This window comes from Pipistrellus hanaki (assembly GCF_964339955.1).
Source record: "Pipistrellus hanaki genome assembly, chromosome: 1".
In the NCBI taxonomy this organism is placed as follows: domain Eukaryota; kingdom Metazoa; phylum Chordata; class Mammalia; order Chiroptera; family Vespertilionidae; genus Pipistrellus; species Pipistrellus hanaki.
In genome coordinates, this window is record NC_140503.1 from 84,852,267 (window position 1) to 84,873,235 (window position 20,969).

At 33.9% G+C, this 20,969-nt stretch overlaps 1 protein-coding gene and 1 pseudogene across 7 annotated transcripts in view; both read left to right on the forward strand.

Moving 5' to 3' along the window:
* The window catches only part of MIPOL1 (mirror-image polydactyly 1), a 297,034-nt gene that overhangs the window by 55,715 nt on the left and 220,350 nt on the right, over nt 1-20,969 (forward strand). For 4 of the 6 annotated variants that reach the window (XM_084874819.1, XM_084874820.1, XM_084874818.1 and 1 more), the window contains 3 exons: nt 12,803-13,016; nt 17,196-17,331; nt 19,373-19,478. In XM_084874819.1, the coding sequence (XP_084730945.1) occupies nt 12,803-13,016; nt 17,196-17,331; nt 19,373-19,478 (456 nt within the window). The remainder of the gene's footprint in view (nt 1-12,802; nt 13,017-17,195; nt 17,332-19,372; nt 19,479-20,969) is intronic. The other 2 variants (XM_084874822.1, XM_084874821.1) reach the window with 1 other exon arrangement.
* Nucleotides 14,884-15,384, forward strand: LOC311618080 (peptidyl-prolyl cis-trans isomerase A-like; annotated as a pseudogene). Its single transcript has one exon. The product of its transcript is annotated as a peptidyl-prolyl cis-trans isomerase A-like (transcript).

The following is a 20,969-nucleotide window of genomic DNA, read 5'->3' on the forward strand; positions in this document are numbered from 1 at the left end:
GTAGAAGGTAAATTACCACTGGAGAACCAATACATTTAATAATGTCACTAAAAAGTTATAGAAGAAAGAACGCAGGTTTGGAGCTAGATAGACCCCTGTTTCAATTTTGTTAATACTTCACTTCTTATGTTGGTTACCTGGACTTGGGTGCAAGTTTCATAATTATTTTGAAGCCTGAGTTTTCTTTTTTATGGAAGAGGAGATAATCCCTTTAAGACTGTTTTTGAGAGTAAGGGATTGTATATGAAAGTCCTGCTACAATACCTGAAACAGGAAGTGAGTTTATTTAATATGTATTTCACATACCAGAGTGATTATTTTTAGTAGTGTGGTGGTGAGAATGATTTTTACAGATGGAAATAAAAAGATTGTTGATGTACTTTACAGGGTCTAAATAAATTGTGGTGGTGATTGTCATTGTATGCCATTCAGTTGTGAAAGTAGGTATATAAAAAATATCTGAAGGTATTAGGAAACATAAATGACAATTTGAAATTATTAATTTTATAAGGAACTTCAAAAATGATGTTCATATAATATTATTAGAAACTTGATTTTTTTCAAAGTAGTATAGTTTATTTTTAGTATACTTATATTTGATAAAATAGAATGTAAAGTCAATAACAGTCACTTTGGGTAAACCCAATTTTGTCCGTATTGAAATCCCAGTTGCGATAAAAATCTTCAGACTGTTGGCATCATACATTGTGCTTTTTCCTTTTAGCAAATATGAATTTAAGAATGCGTTTTTTTATTTTTCATATTTCATAGAGTGGTTAGAGAAGACATTTCTGAGGTCTGATTAAATTCATTATTCATCTCCATAGTACCTAACTTAACAGAACGCTGGTAGCTTCTTACACATGGCCATCTAGAATTTTTGAGAGTGGTTTTAGGATTACTGGCAGCTGGCGCGCAAGGATTGATTTATTTTCAGAGGAAATGCCAAGGCAACTCTTAAGCGCATGATTGAGGATATACTATTCTATTTTAAAATCACCTGCTTTTAAGTAAGTTTGTTAAAGTAAGTGGGTTTCTGGGTGTTTTTGTTTTTAAGCTTGATATACATGATTCTGTTACTACTCTTGGCCTTGGTAGGAAAGAGGAATGAAAACAAAAAATTTTACATGGGCAATTTCCTTTTCTAAAAGGTTATAAAGTTTGTTATGTACTGTATTTTGAAATTCATCTGTTTCTGATACAAATAATTCACATATGTTAATTTATGCCAAAATTATGCATTTTGGCAGTTCTTTAAATAGACGTTACTCGTAGAGCAGTCTTAGGTTCACAGCAAAATTCAGCGAAAAGTACAGCGCTCCCATCACACAGGGTTTTCCCTAACTCTGCATAAACACAACCTCCCCACTCTCGCACCCGCCCCTACAGCGGGGCATTTGCTCCATTCCATGAACCTCTCCACAAACTCTTAACAATGGAATGGTTTGTGAGACAATAGGAATCTTTGCCTTTTTACTAAATTTAGAGTGCTTTAAATTAGATTAATCTTGTACTCTTGGAATTCTTACTGTACCTTTGGTGCTTCATTTTATAAAAATAATAATCACTAAGGAGAGTAAGCATGAAAATGGTAATTTTTTTTTTTGAATAGGACCATTTCTCTCCCATTTTGATATATTTATATGATCTTCTCTTTCTATAACTTGTGACTATTTCTTTTATTTACAGAAATCCAATTCTACTTTTATTATCCAAGCTCTTTCAAATTTATTTGTGGCCATGAAAATATGATGTTTTTTTGAAATAGAAAAACGACGAATTTTTTAAAGTGCTTTCTTTGTTTTAGATTCTGATAAACGTGCTCATTCATTTCTAGTTTTGGCTCTTTCATGCCAGAGTACTTCCTGGAACATATATTTGTAATACAGATCTTAACATGTTACATTTTTAATTTTCTAGAAGTTAGAATTTCAGTCTATCATATTTAAGATGATTGCTGTGCTCTCCATAGTGATTATATTTGTCACTTTTCTTATGATTACTATAAAGTCCTGAGAGTATATTGGCATTTTGTTGATTTTACAGATCTGAATCAATATACATTGGTGTATCAACCAAATTAATGCCATTTACACAGTTGTCCATGTTGACTGGCTGTGGAGTAGGTTTGATGTAACTACATTTACTGCATTTATTCACTATTTTTGGTTATAAAAATTTTTATAATTGAATAAAATGCTTTTGGGGAGTTACCAAATACTCTATGTGTGTGTGTGTGTGTGTGTGTGTGTGTGTGTACACACACACGCCATGAGTCAAAACTTGCCATATAGGACATTTTAAAATTTATTTTGGAGAAGTTTGAGGTGGAATTTTTCTGTTTTGTTTTTCATTCTTTTGTTTCTTTTTGAGGAATATGAAAAAGCAAACAGAACAATTCAGACTACAAAATTTTGAAATTGGTTGCATCTAAATGAAATATCCTAATCTATAGCTTTTGGGTAAAATTGATAATCCTTTGATAAATGGTAAAGCTGTGCTGATGATGTATGGTAAAAAGTAATTATTTAAAAAAATTTATTTTTACTTTAATTTTTATTTTTTAAGTAATTCTAGCCTTCACATATCAAACCTTGTTGGTACTTTAAATTCAGGATGCTAGTAGGTGAAAAGTAAAAAGTAATCAGTTCATATTGATAAAATTATACTTGTAGAGTTAGTGAATATGTTAGCTTTTGCAAATTTAATATTTTTTAAATTAAAAACTAAATTCACCTCCTGATTCTTTTCACTGGCTATTCCTAAGATAATTTGATGTATTCTAAGGCATAATAATATTTATTGATTTTGAGCATTTTTAATATAGAAATATAATCAAAGTTAAGAACGAGTTATCCTTATTTCCTTCTTCAATTAATGTCTTTTTTTTTTCTATCCTCCCCCACCCCTTCCCCCTTTTCCCAGTGTTCAAGAATTTCAGACTAATATTGAATCCTAACAAATTGGGATAGGTAGGGTTTATTCAGCTTTAGTTTGCTTGAACCAACACATGTTTCGGAGGAAATATGATAGGCTTTTATAAATTCTAACATTTGGGTATGGAGTATAGAGTATTCTCTATCCTTTCCCCAGATTAATGTAAAGAATTTTCAGTTTAAATAAGTTTTTATTGTAAGTAGATTAGATGGTTTTTGAATCTTTATTAAAAAAACACACAGATGTAAAATTTGGAGTCACTGAAGCTTTTTACATAATTGCTTGTAAGAGTTTAAAGTTAAAAAAATAATGATTTCAATTCAAGAGATATGATTATTTCCTTTTGGAAACATTCACTGCCCATATTTTATAATCAACCAGTGTGGAGTTTAAGACCAGAACAGGATGTATTAGTCCAGGTGAGAAGAGTGAAGACAAAACAGAAATGTCCATTGGAAAGCTGTGCGTGGTCCCCTGAGGACTTAGTAGAGACCAGCATCAGAGACTTCCTCTGCGTTTTAATGGGTCATTTGCTCTCTGAGATGTTCCATATTGCTCCTTTATTACCTTTTTCTTTTTTAAAAGACTCTGCTCCTCTATGAAGTCATTTGAAATAAACACATTATTTAAGAAATCAAATTTAATTTTCTTAGGCCTCTTTTTTTGTTTGTTTGTCTCAGGTATTTAATGCTTTTCTAAAAAAAAAAAAAAAAGTGAAACTCTAAGAAGGAGGTGATGATGCTATATCCTGCAACTGACTAATATGACACTAGTATAGTAGGCGCACTTGATCAATGAAATGGGAATCTATACCTTTTATGCTTCTGTTTTGTTTTGTGTATTTTTTTCCTGGAGAAACAAATGGTAAATTTGAATAAAGCATATATCATTTGCATAGAATGTCATGTAATGATGCCATATAGAGTACAATGATTTCCTAAAATCTTGTCTTTAAAGTAACTGAATTACAATGAGAGATAAACAGAATATTTACCCATCCCTTATGCGCCGCTGCCAATATGTAAATTTATTCTTCTACTTTGCACAAATATACTTTTGAGCTACTGCTTAAACACTTTGATGCTCTTAGTCAAACAGTTTTAATGATGCCTCCAATATTGTGAAAGTGTGACATTTGATGAATGTCTCATATAGTTTTGATATTTGGGCACATGTCAACAACAACAACAAAATGAACATTGGTTTGTCACGCAACACCTAGATAATTTTTAATTTTACTGTTTATATTTATCTTGACATTTTTTTATCTGCCAAAGGCAGGTTTCATTTGGAATCTTAATCTGAGATTTATTTGGTGGATCTGGAAGTCATAGCCAGGGTTCCCACAGGAAATGGTCCATCTACCCGCAGATTAGATGGCAGCCCTGCAGTTGTTAGGGGAGCTGCGCATTTAACACACATGCACACTCATTCAGGCTGCGCCGGGGAGAAAAATTAAAGTAGTAACCCAGGTTTAGGAACAATGTAGCTAAAAAGTCCCATATTTGCTGAATGACAAAGGGTTATATAGCAGCATTTCATTTTATTATTCGTGCTTGCATTTCTTGTTTGCTCTGTTGAGTCTGCTGACGAATACTAATAAACGCCTGCAACAATCCAGACGAGAGATGCCTGGCAACAAAGCTATGCGGTGGACCTCCCTGATCTTCTCCAGTTCACAACCTGACCTTTTGAAAAATTGGCTGGGCTAAGCTGCAGAATTTGGGTGTAATGGTTATTGTTAACTCCAGCTTTAGGATTTATTAATTTGTGTGATCAAGACTTACCTATACTTCAAAGTTTCAAAAGACCAAACACAATCATCCATCCATTAGAATTAACATTGTGTTTCAGTGCTTTCCACTTAGTGTCTGACTGGTGATTCTTCTGTTTTGTTTTCCAAATCTAAAAATACTCGAAAGTAAAATGAAAGGCACATATAAAGGGAACCTCCCTCCCTCCCCCTCTTTATACTTGTTATTGAAAAGTTGCCTTCTGTAAATGATCTATGAAATTCTTGAATATATGGACAATCAGGATGTATTCATTCTTGAAATATATATAATTATGAAATCTGTTTTACTTGAAGTTGTAGAAATTTAAGATTTACCTAGTTCATTTACATTTTAATTGCTTTATACAAAGTATTATTATAATAAGAAAAACTGAGCAAGATTAAGAATATATAGTGATGAGCCAAATGGTTCATATCACTGGAGGACAAAAAGAATAAAGATAGGGTAGTTTTCACAATAATTTCACACTAAATAATATTAATAATGGTTTAAATAGGGTAATAAAATTTTACAAAGCTTTATGTTATGTGATATGTTCATAAGTTAATTAGGTAGCCTAAGCTTTAGGAGATTATACTATTATACTCTGTTCACGGCCTTCTAGTATAAGAAATGATGTTAAAATTTAAAAGCTGAAACATTATGATAGAACTTAGTTTTTACATAGAATTATTACCTTTTTACCCTATAGAGTGAACATCAATGTATTCATGAGACATATTGAAACAAACAAAAACTTTAAAAAATTTGGTATAGTTTCAACATTTTAATTAGCTTTTGTATAATAAAATAAGTAGCAAAATTTCAGTAATTTCCATGACTATGCAGTGGAGAAGTTGTAATGTGATACTCAAAGTCATTGAATTGTCTTAAAGATGAAATAACTCATCACCACTTCATTTTGACATATTTATCTAGATATACAACTATGTATAGGAATGTAAAGGATGTAGTTTATTTTGAATGTCAAACCCTCATATCCAAGTGGTTAAATTATGTCATAGCGACAGATTTCGTGATTTTTTAGCTTTGTAAACATTTATAAAACCTTCAGGGTCTTACAGCTACATCCAGCTCTCCCACATGTTTTTTACTGCCTCCCTCTCTCTCTACATACATACACGCACACACACACATACATGCACACACAAATGCGCGCTTGCACACCTTATTAGAACTACATAAGACTCTGTATTTCTGCTCTCCAACATGGTAACCAATGGCTACATGTAGCTTTGAGTACTTGAAATGTGGGCAGTGAGTAGGCAGACTTATAATAGAAGTTATAGTTCTTTTTTTCTTCTCCTTATGGCTGGTCCAGTAAAAAACAAAACAAAACAAACTAAAAAACTAAAAAACAGCCTGAGAGAATATACAGAATACACAGTATCTAAGTAGCAAGTTTGCATTGTTTAAGTCAAGGATCCAAAGTTACCAAATTTCCTATGACTCCAAAATTAGAACCTGTGAGTGATAAGCACCTATGACCTACTAACCATAATTATTGTTATATCTAATAAAATGTGCCATTGTAGTGAGTACTTAAATTAGGTTACAGAACATGCCATTTGCATTTCTTATTTTCAGAAATGGATTGAATTTACAGAATTATACTATTAATTTTATTTGTGTGAAATTGAATTTTCTTTCAGGATCTCTTGTCGAGAGTTCTAAAATTTAAGGCCCTATTAGTTAATTTGTTTTATATTCTGTTACAAACTTTATTAAACCATTAGTTATTAATTACAAGTGTTAACCACCTTAAGTATTTCTATTATGTTTCTCTCATTGAATAAGGTAGCATTTTATTTTCCAGGTTCATGTCTTCTTATTTTTTTAATAAGAATTTTTCTTATATGTTATTTATTTTTATTATATTTTAATAAGTAAATATTTTGCTTTCAGCAAAACAAATTTTCACAGATAATAATAGCTAATATTTATCGAGTGTGAATTCTGTGCTGACACTTTTCTAAGAGATTATATAATTTAAATAATTGTATTCTCAAAACCTTTTGAAGTGGTTGCTATTATTATGTACTTTTCATTGATAAGAAGCTGGTGAGAGGTTAAGTAATTTGCTAAAAGTCATACATTTGTGTGTTAGAGCCAACATAAAACCCTGAAGCCCATCTTAAGAGCTCATGCACTGATTCTGCTTGGCAGATCTAAATATACTGGTGTTCTAGTTGGAAGGTCTGCACTTTTCTCTTGTACACACATTAGATAGGACCACTGTGATATGGAAGAAGTTTCTGATGTCTTTTTCTATTATATTTGGAGAAAAAAACATAGATGCAAATATGTGAAAAAACCTCCCTCCCTCCAAAAAGGAAACATAGTCAGAAATAATTTGATAGAGGAAATAAGCAGTATCTGTATACACAAAAAGCTCTAGGAATTGGTAGAAGTTATTGGGAGCCACTAACTGGTACTGTTGTTCTGATTTTGTTGAAACTAATACTCATTTAGAAAAATCTTTAACCACTGAGAAAAAGATAACATTTTTTGTTTAAAATGTGGTGTTACTGTAGTAATCCTATTATCACATCAAATTTATACCTACTTAGTAGTAAAAAATATTTTATATTATTTTGATATTACATAATGTGGTGATAGACAATATATAAAAGAAACAATAAACATGAGGTTTTTATTCCTTTAATACTTACGAAATCAGACACTACAATATAACTAATTACCTTTGAGAGGGGAAAAAAAAAAGAGTTAAGGAAGTGGAGACCAGTTGTGTTAGCAAGTGTCAGAAAGCACATTAACAAATTACCTCCGTTATAGTTCATTTTAGATACACATTTCCCTGATGGCACCAACATCTGAAGGAGCAGGATATCTATGTATTTGAATGTACCTGCCCATAGTACTTCTCTTACCCTTTCTTTTTTAGTCAGTGAGCTCTCAAGGTAGCTGCTGTGTCTCTGTGCTGAGAAACTCCAGCAGATCCTTAGAGACAATTCTAACTCAACCACCCTGAAGAAACAGCTCAGTAAACAGCATTGACCCCCCAGGGGACCATCAGATCCGTTTACACAGATACCAGTTGTCACAAACTATTTACAGAGCCAGACAGAACAGAATTTCCCACCCTCTGAGAATCCCTGTTTGATTCTAGCTGCCTCCTCATTTCTGTAGAGTAGTTGTGAAATAAGTTGCCTTTGGCCATGAGTCATGATTTCTTGGGTAGCATTAATTCAGCTGAGTGTATTATTAAACATTGACTAATGTATTATTGTCTGGAGACTTGAACTCAAAGGGGGGTTCTAAAGCTCTTGTTCTTTAAATGGGAAATAGTGTAATGCTGTTAATTTTCTGGAGTTAGAAATTGAGAATTTAATAACAAGGTTACCATTAAGACAGTTGGCAATACTATTATCTCTAAAAGAAAAGAGAGAATTTGTTAGATTATGAAAATGATCCATTGGAAATAGCATGAAGTCACTAAAGAGATACAGGATTTTCAAAGCAGCCCACCTAGGCACATGTATTAAGTATTAAGATTCCAAAAAAATATCTTCACTAAATTCACCCATTTTGACCAAGTGAATAAATTATCTCTAGCAAAAGCCGTAAGTGCCGTGTGAGGAATATCTAGTAGTAGTCTTCCATAACATCATTTTCAAATGGTTACAGGATACTAGTAAGTTTATATGGCAGTGACAGCATTAGAGAGTAATAGCAAAAATTGAGGAATGTATTTGAAGTAATCAAATTCTTACATCCAAATAATATAGTGTACCAAAAGAAGAGCATATACATAAAGGGATTGATAGTCATCATGAAAATATTTCCAGTTGTTTAACTCTAAGGAAAGAAAGACCTCAGAGGCTTATGAATTATGAAGAAGAGATTGATAATTTATTCTCTAAGTCCATTTGGAGAAATAAATTTGAAAGGTAATAGTGAAATAGTTAACAACAACATTGATTAAACACTGGAGAAAATGACTAAAGGAGGTTATAGAGTTTCCATTTTAAAACGTGTGGGAGAGAAGAATCAATAGTCTTAGCTGTAAGTATTTGTCTGCCTGCATATGAGAGTTTTAATCAAAAGTGAAAGTGTTCATTTAAACATTTATCTAATTGACTGGTTTGTAAAACAGAGCCATAACTGCACTTTTTTGTTGTATTTTATTGATTTATATTTCCATATGTAATGCTTTTTCAAGTGATGGGCGATACTAACAGCTCAACTAAAATATATTAAAAAATATGTTTTTATTAATTTCAGAGAGGAAGGGAGAGGGAGAGAGAGATAAAAACATCAATGATGACAGAGTCATTCATCAGCTGCCTCCTTGATTCCCCGCCCTGGGGGATGGATCCTGCAACCCGGACATGTGCCCTGACCTGGAATTGAACCCTTACCGCCTGGTTCATAGGTCAGCACTCAACCACTGAGCCACGCCCGCCAGGCTCAACTAAAACTTGAAGAGCTTCATCCCATTGTCATTTCATAAAGACCTTTATCCTGAGTTAGAGAGTTCAGGAAATAATTGAAGATTGAATTAAGAGTCTCTAAGTGCTATTTTTCCCCCTCTTTGTTGGAGAGGGTACTAATTCAGAAATTGAATTTCAGTTGGGCTTGGAATAAGGTGATGAAGATTTGGCAAGGTGTAACAGGATAGAGTAGTGTCTTAAAATCTGACTTGCAAAGTCAAAGTGCAACTTACTCTCAAATGTTTCAAAAAAAATTATAAATGTGTAGATAGTAGATAGATACAGAGAGAACGGATAATAAAGCAAGTGTAGGAAAATGTTAACATTTGGGGAATATGGGTGAAGAGTATATAGAAATTATTTGTACTATTTTTGCAACTTTTTATAAGGCTAAAATTATTTCAAAAGAAAATGACTCTTATCCACAATCATTTCTTGTTACCTTTCTCATTTCTTTCCTAGCGTGTTAATGCAGTCCATAAAGTATTTTGCGTTTGACTCTGATTGCTCTTCTCAGTTTCTTGCCATTTTCCTGGATGACTTTAGTGTCTTCAGAATTAAGCTTTTTATTACCCTGAGTCCTTGATTTCCTCCTCTCCAGGTACCTTCACAATCAGTCCATTTCATCAACCCATTCCCAGTTAAATCACATATTGGACTTTGTTCTTACATGTTGCTCATTTTAGAAATTTTGTATTCAAATTATTAGATCAGTTTGCTTTCTTCAATATATTACAGTCCTTGATGGGGGAGGGGTATGTGTGTCTGTTTCTTTCTTGTATTTTTGTGTGTTTTTAAAAAATATATTTTTATTGATTTCAGAGAGGAAGGGTGAGGAAGAGAGAGATAGAAGCATCAATGATGAGAGGGAATCATTGATTGGCTGCCTCCTGCATGTTGGACCGAGCCTGCAACCCAGGCATGTGCCCTAAACCAGAATCGAACCTAGGATTCTTCGGTCCACAGGTTGATGCTCTTCCCACTGAAACAAGCCCCAACCAGCTAGGGCTTGTTTTTGTTTTTCTAGTATTTGTCACAGGACATATCACACTATAGGTTTCCAATGAATTATTAAATTAATGAATAAATAGAGGAGTCAAACTTTCTATACAAATGGTTGAATTCTGATATAGAATAATGCAATATGGCAGAGTAGGAAAGCACTGAGCATTCAAAGAATTGAAGCAGTGTTTGCTAAAATAGTAAAAAGAAAAAAAAGGCAGACAGAAAGGGAAATTTTATAAATCACCTTGTTTTCTGTAAAGTAAAATCAAAGTCTCCATAGGAGAGTATGGATAGTCTGATTTGCAGAGCAGGCTCCAAATGTCTTATGAACAATTAGAGTTAGAAATCTAAAATGCTGAGCAAGAATAGAAACATCCAGAATTAATCAGAGCCAAATCACACAGTACAGGATTCTTAAAAAATATTAAACACTTAGAATTGAAATCCAGAAGTGGGTTAGGACTTGTTGAGTTCATTTTAATAATAGTAAAACGGGTTCTAATTACTCCTGTGCAGGAGGGACCAGCAAGGAGTCCTCTTATTGGGAGCTCCCACCTCTCCTCTGACTTTGAGGTGATAGCGGGCCCAGGTGTAGTAGAGGCAGTAAGTTACCAAGAAATCAGCAAATCACAAATTTGACATTAGGTAAGCTGAAGTAAAGTTATAATTGTAGTAAGCAAATAGCAAGCATAGATATAAAAGATGGGGTAAACTAAACAGTAGAAGGTTAGGAATAAAAACTGAAAGAAGAAAGATGCTAAACGACACAAAAATGCAGAGGGAAAAATATGGGACAATCTGCAGATAATGTAAAGTTTGGTACGAAAATCAGTCAGAGAGTTAAGACAAGATTCTGAAGCAGTTGGTATGGTGTTAGCATAAGCAACTGGGAGCGATTTATAGCTGGCATATCTTTTTACTTTTTGATGGATCTTTGTGCCTCATAACTGGAGCATAGTATAAGCCCTAATGGTTATTTTTTTATATGTCCCTAGGGACACTTTTTGTTATCTGATATTGCTTTCAGTAACTACTTATAATTTCATTTGAATTACAAGTTCTCTGTGAGTGGTGAAAAGCATGGTTTGTTAATGATATATAGTGGTATTCCTGAGAGCCCATTTATAAAACTCTCATTTCAGATTTTTGGGGTTACATGCAACCAATACCATCCTTTTCTAGAAAAACAGCATGATGAACATATAAAGCCAACCAAATACACATTTTGAAATGTCAAGAAGCAATAAGTTATCTCCAGAAACCTATAATTGTTATATTTTAAACCAAAATAGAATATAGTGTAGGAATTTTATAGATATCTTATAGTATGTAATTATGATAGCACATTTTCCTGATTCATTCCCCCTAAATAAAGTAAAATCAAAAATAATTTACTAAAATGGTTTCTAATCTGGCTTCAGCCACCAGAAAGACAATGTCCACGACATGGAGTTTATGACTGGCTCTAATTTCAGCATATATAAAATTTCCTCTTAAAGAAAGAATACTTTGTGAGAAGTACCTTATCTATAAATTCCCCATGTTGTTTTTATTTTAAAACTACTTTCTCTGCCTAAAAAAGAATTTTAAATTTGGCTGGCTGCAGGTGGCATCACCAAGAAGCAGATGATACTTACCTGCTTTTTTTACAGTTTTGCTTTCTAATGTTTTGGTGGATATAATAAAGTTCTACTTACAATCAGTGTTTGTGCCTCGTGATCTAATTTACTTGTGAAAGTGTTTGTTTTGTGCATTTGTGTTTGTGTCATTTTCTTCCCCCCACAGTAAGATATACATTATTCTTTAGAAATAGCTATCATTTACTAGTTACAGCTTAAGATAATTTTTATGAGATAGCAAGGCATTATGAAACAGATCCTCTAATGTATAACATGTATCTGATAAAATGGGAGTTAAAATAATTCTAATATTCATCTTATAATATGATGATGGTTACAAAAATAATAGCTAACACTTATTGATGTGCCAAACACTAGGTCAAGATTTTTGCATGTATTAACTCAGTTAATCCTCACAACAACTGAGATAATTTAGTATGTTCCCATTTTAAAAATGAGACTGAGGTGTGGGTGTGTTTTCTTGCCCAAAGTTATGCACTTGGCAAAGCTGGAATTCTGATTCAGACAGTCTGATGTTAAGAGTTCCATGCACAATATCACTTCACTATCATCACTAACTTATTGCAACCTAGTTTTCAAAGTTTAGGGGAAAAAAGTAATCTGAAAATAATACCTCTGAATTAATGCTTTTCAAGTTTGATTGCATGCTGGAGTCATCTGATCACTCCCAGATATTTTGATTTCATTAATATAAGATGGGTCTGGGCTATTGGATTTCTAGAAACTCCTCAGGTTATTCCAACCCAAATCCAGTGTTTAAACCACTGTCCTAAATGCTTTCTCACTGTGTGCATGGAAATATTCATGGCAGAATCACGCTATTCATGCTTATGTGATCACAATAGGAGCAAGACTAATAAGTACATGTTTAAAGCTTTGAGAGCATTTATTTCCACAAAAATATTCATTTGAATGATTTAACATGTAGCTATGGTGATTCTTATATTATGTGTGTTTTTATCTTAAATAGCCCAAAGTCATATTGAACATGAGGCCTCAGGGAGAAATAAAAGCACACAGCCAGATGAACAACTGACTGAGAATTCTAAAGGAAGCAAGCATCAGAAATGCAATGAATTAGTTAACGAAGCCACATGTGAGGACACACACCTGCCAGAGCAGAAGTCCAGGAATTTTCCTCATCCAGGTGGTGAGGCATCGCACTGCATCACCGGAAAATCCAAGTGAGTGCCAGCAGCCTTAGATCCAGAGTGTAAGAATTGGCAGAACGCCTTTCGTCTTCCTCCCTCATTTCATTCTTCCTTCCTTATGGTGTGAACTGAGTTTGATATGTCATTAACATATTAAAATTTGGGGAATCTACCAGAGCTTTCTACTGTTTTTCATTACATCAATATGACATATCTAGATCAGCGATTTTTAACCTTTATCTTCTCATGGCACACACAAATTAATTACTAAAATTCTGTGACTCACAAAAAATGTATTTTTGACAACATGACAAAAAAGGTGTAATTGTGATTCACTCATATTAGACAACTATTGGGTTGGTTGTCATTTTTTTATTTACATATTTTAAAATTCTATGGCACACTGACTAAAAGTCACTGGTCTAGATTGCCAAGTGAAAAAGCACAAGAAGAGTTTGAATAAAGGCCATGAGGTCTTATTCTTTTTAGTTAAATATTTTCTGTGATCTTTTATTATGGATCTGGAAATAACTGTTGAGTTGATATTAATGGGATTTTCTTTTTAATCAGAGTCCAAACATAGTAGCTCCAAAACAAAATAAGCCCAGAGATGTGGTTTTGGTTTCCATTATTATTTATTTAAATGAATTTGAATGTTTTTAGAAAGGCCTTGTACACTTTTATTTACCTTTATTATTTTACAGTCTGCAGCTTTTACTTATTTATCTTCCCTACTTATTCATGAAGGGATTTGAACTTGTGACATCTGTCACTTTTACCTATGGGATTAAGGTATTTTCATAATTAGTCATTTATTATGAAAATACTACTATATTAGAAAATTTCAGTGACTGATATATTTTCAGTTCAGATAAAATTTTCTTTTATAAAATATCTATAATAACAATAAAAGCATAATATGCTAATTAGACTGGACAGATGAAAGACCTTCTGGAAGTCCTTCCTGATGACCATCCAGACAAAGCTGGGGCTGCAAGGGCCAAGGCAAGCCATCATGGCTGTGAGGGCCAAATCCCTTGAATTTCATGCATCGGGCCTTTAATATTTTCATAATTTTACACATGAAACAGCTATTTCTATTTACTTTAAAATTATTCAGTAGATATATATTGTAGATGTACCAGTTAATAATGCTTATTATTTTTCAATAGATGGAGTTACACATATGTTGATATATATGTGATTTTATATGTATGCCATTTTGTTGTATTGACAACAAGCTTCAAAACTTCATATGTCAGATTTTCTGAAAGTGTTAACATCATAGATATTTTTATGCTTAAAAATGTCGAATTTCATGCCAAAAAAAAGCATTGGTGGGAAGTTTTAATTCATTACTTTATTTTGAGGAAAAAGTTATCGTATACTTTGGGAAGCTTATGGTGAACATGCTCCATCTCAAGATATTTGTGAACTCTGGTTTAAATGCTTTAAAAGTGATGATTTCGATGTGAAAGACAAAAAATGTCCAGGTCAACTGAAAAAGTTTGAGGACCAACAATTACAAGCATTATTGGCTGAAGATATATGTCAAACTCAAAAACAACTTGCAGAAAGATTAAACATTGCTCAGCAAACAATTTCTGATCATTTACAAGCAATGGGAAATATTTTAAAAGAAGGAAATGGGTGCCACATCAACTGAACAAAAGATAAATGAGAACCGAAGTCATCAGTAAAATGTTGCTTCATCTTTGCAGACACCACCTCCCAGCCACAGTGAACCGCACCGTGTTCTTCCACAGCGAGCCCTTGGGCGCATCTCCTTCGAGCTGTTTGCAGACAAAGTTCCAAAGCAGAAAACTCCAGTGCTCTGAGCACTGGGGAGAAAGGATTTGGTTGTAAAGGTTCCTGCTTTCACAGAATTATTCCGGGATTTATGTGCCAGGGCAATGACTTCACCAGGTGGCAAGTCCATCTATGGGGAGAAATTTGAGGATGAGAACTATGTCCTGAAACATATAGGTCCTGGCATCTTGTCCTTGGCAAAAGCTGGACCTAACACAAACGGTTCCATTTTTTATCTGCACTGCCAAGGCTGAGTGGGTGGGTGGCAAGCACGTGGTCTTCAGCCAGATGAAAGAAGGCATGGATATTGTGACAGCCATGGAGCGCTCTGGGTCCAGGAATGGCAAGGTCAGCAAGAAGATCACCATTCCTGACTGTGGACAACTCTAAGAAATTTGTCTTGTGTTTTATCTTCACCACCTGACCATTCCTCCTGTAGGCACCCCTTCACCCCACTTTACTTGGAATGTTCTATGATCTTTGTGCTCTTGCCAGTTCATTTAGTTCCATAATTTCCTTACCCGTTCCCAGTCTAGCTGGATTGCAGAGTTAACTTTCTGATTATGAAATAAAAAACAGTTGTCTGTCAAAACTAATGTTGCTTTAATGGCATGAAAGAAAGTCTTTTTTTGTATCGAATTGTGACGTGATGAAAAGTGGATTTATTTGGAAAATCCCAAATGCACAAAATCATGAGTTGATCCAGGTCAACCATCAACATCGACTGCAAGGCCAAATTGTTTAGGAAAGAAGACAATGCTCTGCGTTTGGTGGGATCAGGAAGGTGTGGTCTATTACGAGCTTCTAAAACAGGTGAAATAATACTGATTGGTCCCAACAAATAATCAATTTCAACCACGTTTTGATTATAAAATGACCAGAATGGGCCGGAAGACATGGCAAAGTAATTTTGCTTCATGACGCATAATCACACTTCAAAACCAGTTAAGACATGTTTAAAGATCTTGCCTGGGAAGTATTAACCCACCCGCTGTATTCACCAGACCTTGTTCCTTCAGGTTACCACTTGTTCTGATTGAAGGCACACACACTTTCTGAGCAGCACTTCACAATGTACGAAGAAGTGGAAAATTGGGTCTCTGAATGGTTTGCCTCAAAACAAGAAAAGTTCTTTTGGGACCGTATCCATAAATTACCTGAAAGATTGGTAATTTGTAGCTAATGATAGACATTACTTTGAATAAAGCACTTTTGATGTTTCTTTTGAAATTATCATTTTTTATTACGAAATCCTCATCATTAACTGGTACACCTAGTATTAATATGTTCCTGCCACTTGGCAATGAGTTATATTCTTACTGAAGTACAGGTTAGAGCACATTTTGGGGGAGTAGGGGTGAGTGAAGAGGTGACAAACATTTTATAACCACATGAGAATAGTAGAGGTGGGGCTAAAGCCAGAATGTGAGAGATTGAGTACAGTTTCAACAGAAGATGCACACGGTAAGTAGAGTTGCACTGACTGTCCCAGGCCTCACTGCTTACTTTCCTTTTTAAAAAATATATTTTATCCATTTTTTACAGAGAGGGAGGGAGGGAGGGAGGGAGGGAGGGAGGGAGGAAGAAAGAGAGAGAGAGAGAGAGAGAAAGAGAGAGAGAGAGAGAAACATCAATCAGCTGCCTCCTGCACACCTCTACTGGGGATGTGCCCGCAACCAAGGTACATGCCCTTGACCAGAATCGAACCTGGGACCTTTTACTCTGCAGGCTGACGCTCTATCCACTGAGCCAAACCAGTTTCGGCTCATTGCTTACTTTCTTCTGAGAGACTCTAAGATGTAACTCTGTTTACAAATATAATGCCATAAAAAAACTGCCCATTGCTTTTCCCTTCCCTTGCTTTATACTACCTGCTAATAAATTGACATCTCAAATAGCATGCAAAACGTAAAAAAAAAAAAAATGTTTTGCTTACTGTTAAATTTTACAAAAAAAGTTTTCATATTTAATATGTTTTAAATTTAATGAAAATATTACACTGTCAACAAAATTGAAAGAAAATTCTGATTACTGTTCTCACTTTAGGAAAGTGAAAAAAGTATCTAGTCCTGACCAAAAGTACAAATCAAATTAATATTCACAGCCCCTAAAACCTGAATTCTTTAAGTACACAAAACCATGAGTCTCTATAGATGTTACTAAATGCTTTCCACAGATTTACCTCTTTCTATTGACAGAGTAAAACCTCTATGAAATTGATATATTTATTCTTTTCATCCATAGGATTTACTTAGTGCATAAAAAGGGAAATTTAAAATTAAGTAACTTTATATATTTCTTCTTAAAATTAAATTTGTCCCTCCCCATTTGAAGGGTAAAGTTTATAGGTCCTGTATAGTAGAAATTATATGTTTATGTTGTTTAATATTTTCTTTATTACAGCAGTATGGAGCATACAAATAATGATTTGCATTATGAATGTATGATACCTGGTCAAGTTACTTCAGACTTAGATAAGGAGAATACTATTACATTTCTTCAAACAGAATTGGACATTCTTAGAGCAAGCCATAAAAAGGTACCTTATAGGAAAACCTAGTAATTGTACAGTGTTTTGGCTGTTGACTTTCTAAACTTGCTTTGCTATCCATCACAGTTCAGTTTTACAGTGCATTTTTATCCTTTAACAGTAGCTTTAGGTTGTTGCCATATCATGCCATCAGGCTATGATTGAGTTGAGAGATTGTCTGTAAACAGCAATTTTTTGGTTGTCTGCCTTTGCTGGCCTGTGGTATCGCTTCCTTTGTCATAAATCTATGATACTTCAAGTAGATACATGAAAAAAAAAGATCAATTAAGGTTTTACTGCAGTAAAACTTTATTTCAGTATTTTGGAGAATGAGGAATTCAATGCACTACTTTTCTGTTTTTTTTGGAGATAAAATAATAATATATATATTGATTTTTGGAGATAAAATAATAATATATATATTGATTTTTTAAAGGGAGGAAGGGAGAGGGATAGAGTTAGAAACATCGATGACAGAGAAACATCAATCAGCTGCCTCCTGAATACCCAGTAATGGGAATGTGCCCACACTCAAGGTACATGCCCTTGACTGGAATCGAACCTGGGACCCTTCAGTCCGCAGGCCACGCTCTATCCACTGAGCCAAACCAATTAGGGCAACAGCTTTTCTGCTTTTATTAGTGTCTTAGCCCTATATGTCACCTCGAAAATATATGTAATTAAACTTTAAAGTACCAGGGTTTGGCAATATCATAATTTTTTATTGTATACTGCTGTATTTTGTCCAGTCCAATTTGTTCTGTCACATTTTACCTTTTCTGACTCTGTTTTTAAGTAACATTTCTTTGAACATTAAATACGTTACTAAATAACTAGAGGCCAGTGCGTTAAATTTGTGCACTTAGAGGGGTGGGGTCCCTCAGCCTGGCCCGCACCCTCTCTCAGTCTGGGAGCCCTTGGGGAATGTCCAACTGATGGTTTAGGCCCAGTCCCCATGGGGGGGAGAAGGAGTGGGCCTGAGCCATCAGTTGGACATCCTTAGTGCCACAGAGGCAGGAGATGCTCCCGCCATCACCACTGTGCTCACCAGCTGGGAGCCGAACTTCAGGCTGAGTGGCGCTTCCCCTGTGGGAGCCCACTGACCACCTGGTCACAGCTCCTGCATTGGGCGTCAGTGCACATCATAGTGACCAGTCTTTCCTACTTTCAGTCAATTTGCATATTAGCCTTTTATTATATAGGACGTTCACTTTTGTATGCCTTTTGTTGTCTTTTTAACCTCTTCACACTTGTCTGATTTTAATATTTCAATATTCTAGTTGTTCTATAAAACTGAAGCATGATATTAGGAATGTTGCTCATATGTGATGGAAATCAGCACAAATGACAAAATCTGAGGGAGGAATGTAAAAAAAAAAACACATTTGGAGGGATTCCATGTGAGAGCTGTAGATATTTTCTGTACTTTCATTTAGCAGTTATTTATTACATGCCAATATGAATCAGGTGCCAGTGCCAATCTCAGTGGATTATGATGGGCTAGCATTCTCCAAGGGAGATCAGTTTCAGATACTAAGATTATTATCTAATTAATTTTGTTTCAAAATATTAAAAATACTAAGAGGAGCTAAAAAGCTGTGCTGTCCATTATTTATTTAGGATGGTCCCTCCCAAGTCTCTGCCTTTAAGACAATAGAATTGATCAGATTGCTTTTTGCTGTATTTATTTTTAATAATTGTGTTGTTCCTTCTTTAATTTTATTTGCCTGAAAACACACACACACACACACACACACACACACACACACACACACATAAAATGTATATCATAATGTTTTTATAGTTTTTATGTCATTTCCCCTGAACAAACAAGGGGAAATAATGATTATTTTATTATTATAAAATACCTTCAAACCTTAAATAGTGTGTGTGTTTTTTACTCCCTGGAGTTATGTATTTAGGCAGTTAAATGTAACATGTTTATATTAGAAAAAAAACAGAATTTTACTTTGGGATTAATTATATTTGTGGAAGAAATTTGTCAGATAAAAATCTATGTGTTTCCCCCCCCCCCCCCAATATGTTTAAGCTTCAAGAAAAACTGTCTAAAGAAGATAGAGAACAGAGAAACCTAAAGCTTAAGTTGGAACTCTATGAGAAAGCAACAGAAGCTCAAATTGCTGAGAAGACAGCAGGTATGGTAGATGAATTGTAACATATAGCCTTAAGAAATATGCACAAGGTTATTGTATTATGTGGCTTGGTGAATACTAGCAAACTAGCTATTTGCCAAGGGAGGGAAGCTCTGTCCTTTTTTTTTTTTTTTTTTTGGCTGCTTAGAAAATAGGTGGCTTTAACATCCTGGCTCTGGTATTAGTGAGAGCTTTACCTGTATTCATACTGATTTGGGCATTAAATGCATTGTTAACACCATGTCAATCCAATCACAAAAAGGTTGTTTGTTTTGTTGGAAGGGCCTGAACAAACAAGGGGAAATAATGATTACCAGTGGCTCTACCTTCCAACCAGCAGTTCAGATACCACTTACTGTCTTAGCTCTTTGAGAGTAAATACTTCTCCTTTGTATGAAGATAGCAATATATCCATTGCCAGTGAAAAACTACATTTCATTAAAAATCTGTTTTGTGCAATTAATAAATCTTTATCTGATAATGTGGATGATGATAGAGGTAATGTTTTCTCGGAGCTTAAAGTGAAAGGTTGCCAAAGTTTAAGATTATAAACAACTCCCTTAAATATATTTTGTGGTCTATATTTATTTACAGGTCTTTGTGAGGAGAACATTTTTAAGTATGTCTGTAGTATATTACAAATGTGATTAGATGATTGTTAATAATTATGATCTCTCATCTATATACACATATATGCCTCTGTGACTCTAACTCACACTGTTCTAGTGTATTAAGAAAAGAGAAATTTCATAGAATAATAGCAGTTAACATTGCAGAGGCATTTTAGAGATTATTTTAACATTTTTATATCAATTTAGAATGATTTTAAGGAATAATTATATTTTGTGACTAATTTGAAGTTATAATCATACTTTATAAGCCAATTAATCTTAGTTGCATATATGAAAAAATTATGATCAGAGACATTAGCAGATACAATCTGTCTTCAAAATATTACTGTACAGAGTAGAATTAAATATCACTATGAAAATATAGGGAAAATGACTATAAATAAATACTCCAGCTAAATATCAGATGATTGTTTTTCTGTTAAACTACCATGATTTTTTAGGGTGGGAAAAATAAGGGAGTAATGTATTTTAAGGAAAATTAACAGTATATTAAAAACAAATGATGCATATAAAAATTCAAAACAATTTGAAAGTTTCTTGGCTGTTTACTAGGAAGATATTACAAGAGGTACATTTGTTTTAAGGTGCTTGCATCATAATTTAACTTTGTATGTGTCTTAGAGAAGATATTTAATAAGATTTAGGCCATTGTGACTGAAAATTATGAATTAATATGTCTGCATAGCTCTTGGAGGGGAGGAGTCATAAAGCAAAATTACTTACGATTTAAACTTTTGTATAATGTAGCTAATCATATGCTTCAAATATTTATTTATTGGTATATATTTAAGGGTTCCCTTTGACTAAATTATGAATCATATATGCATTAAGTAGGAAGAATTTGATTGCTTTATGATTCTTA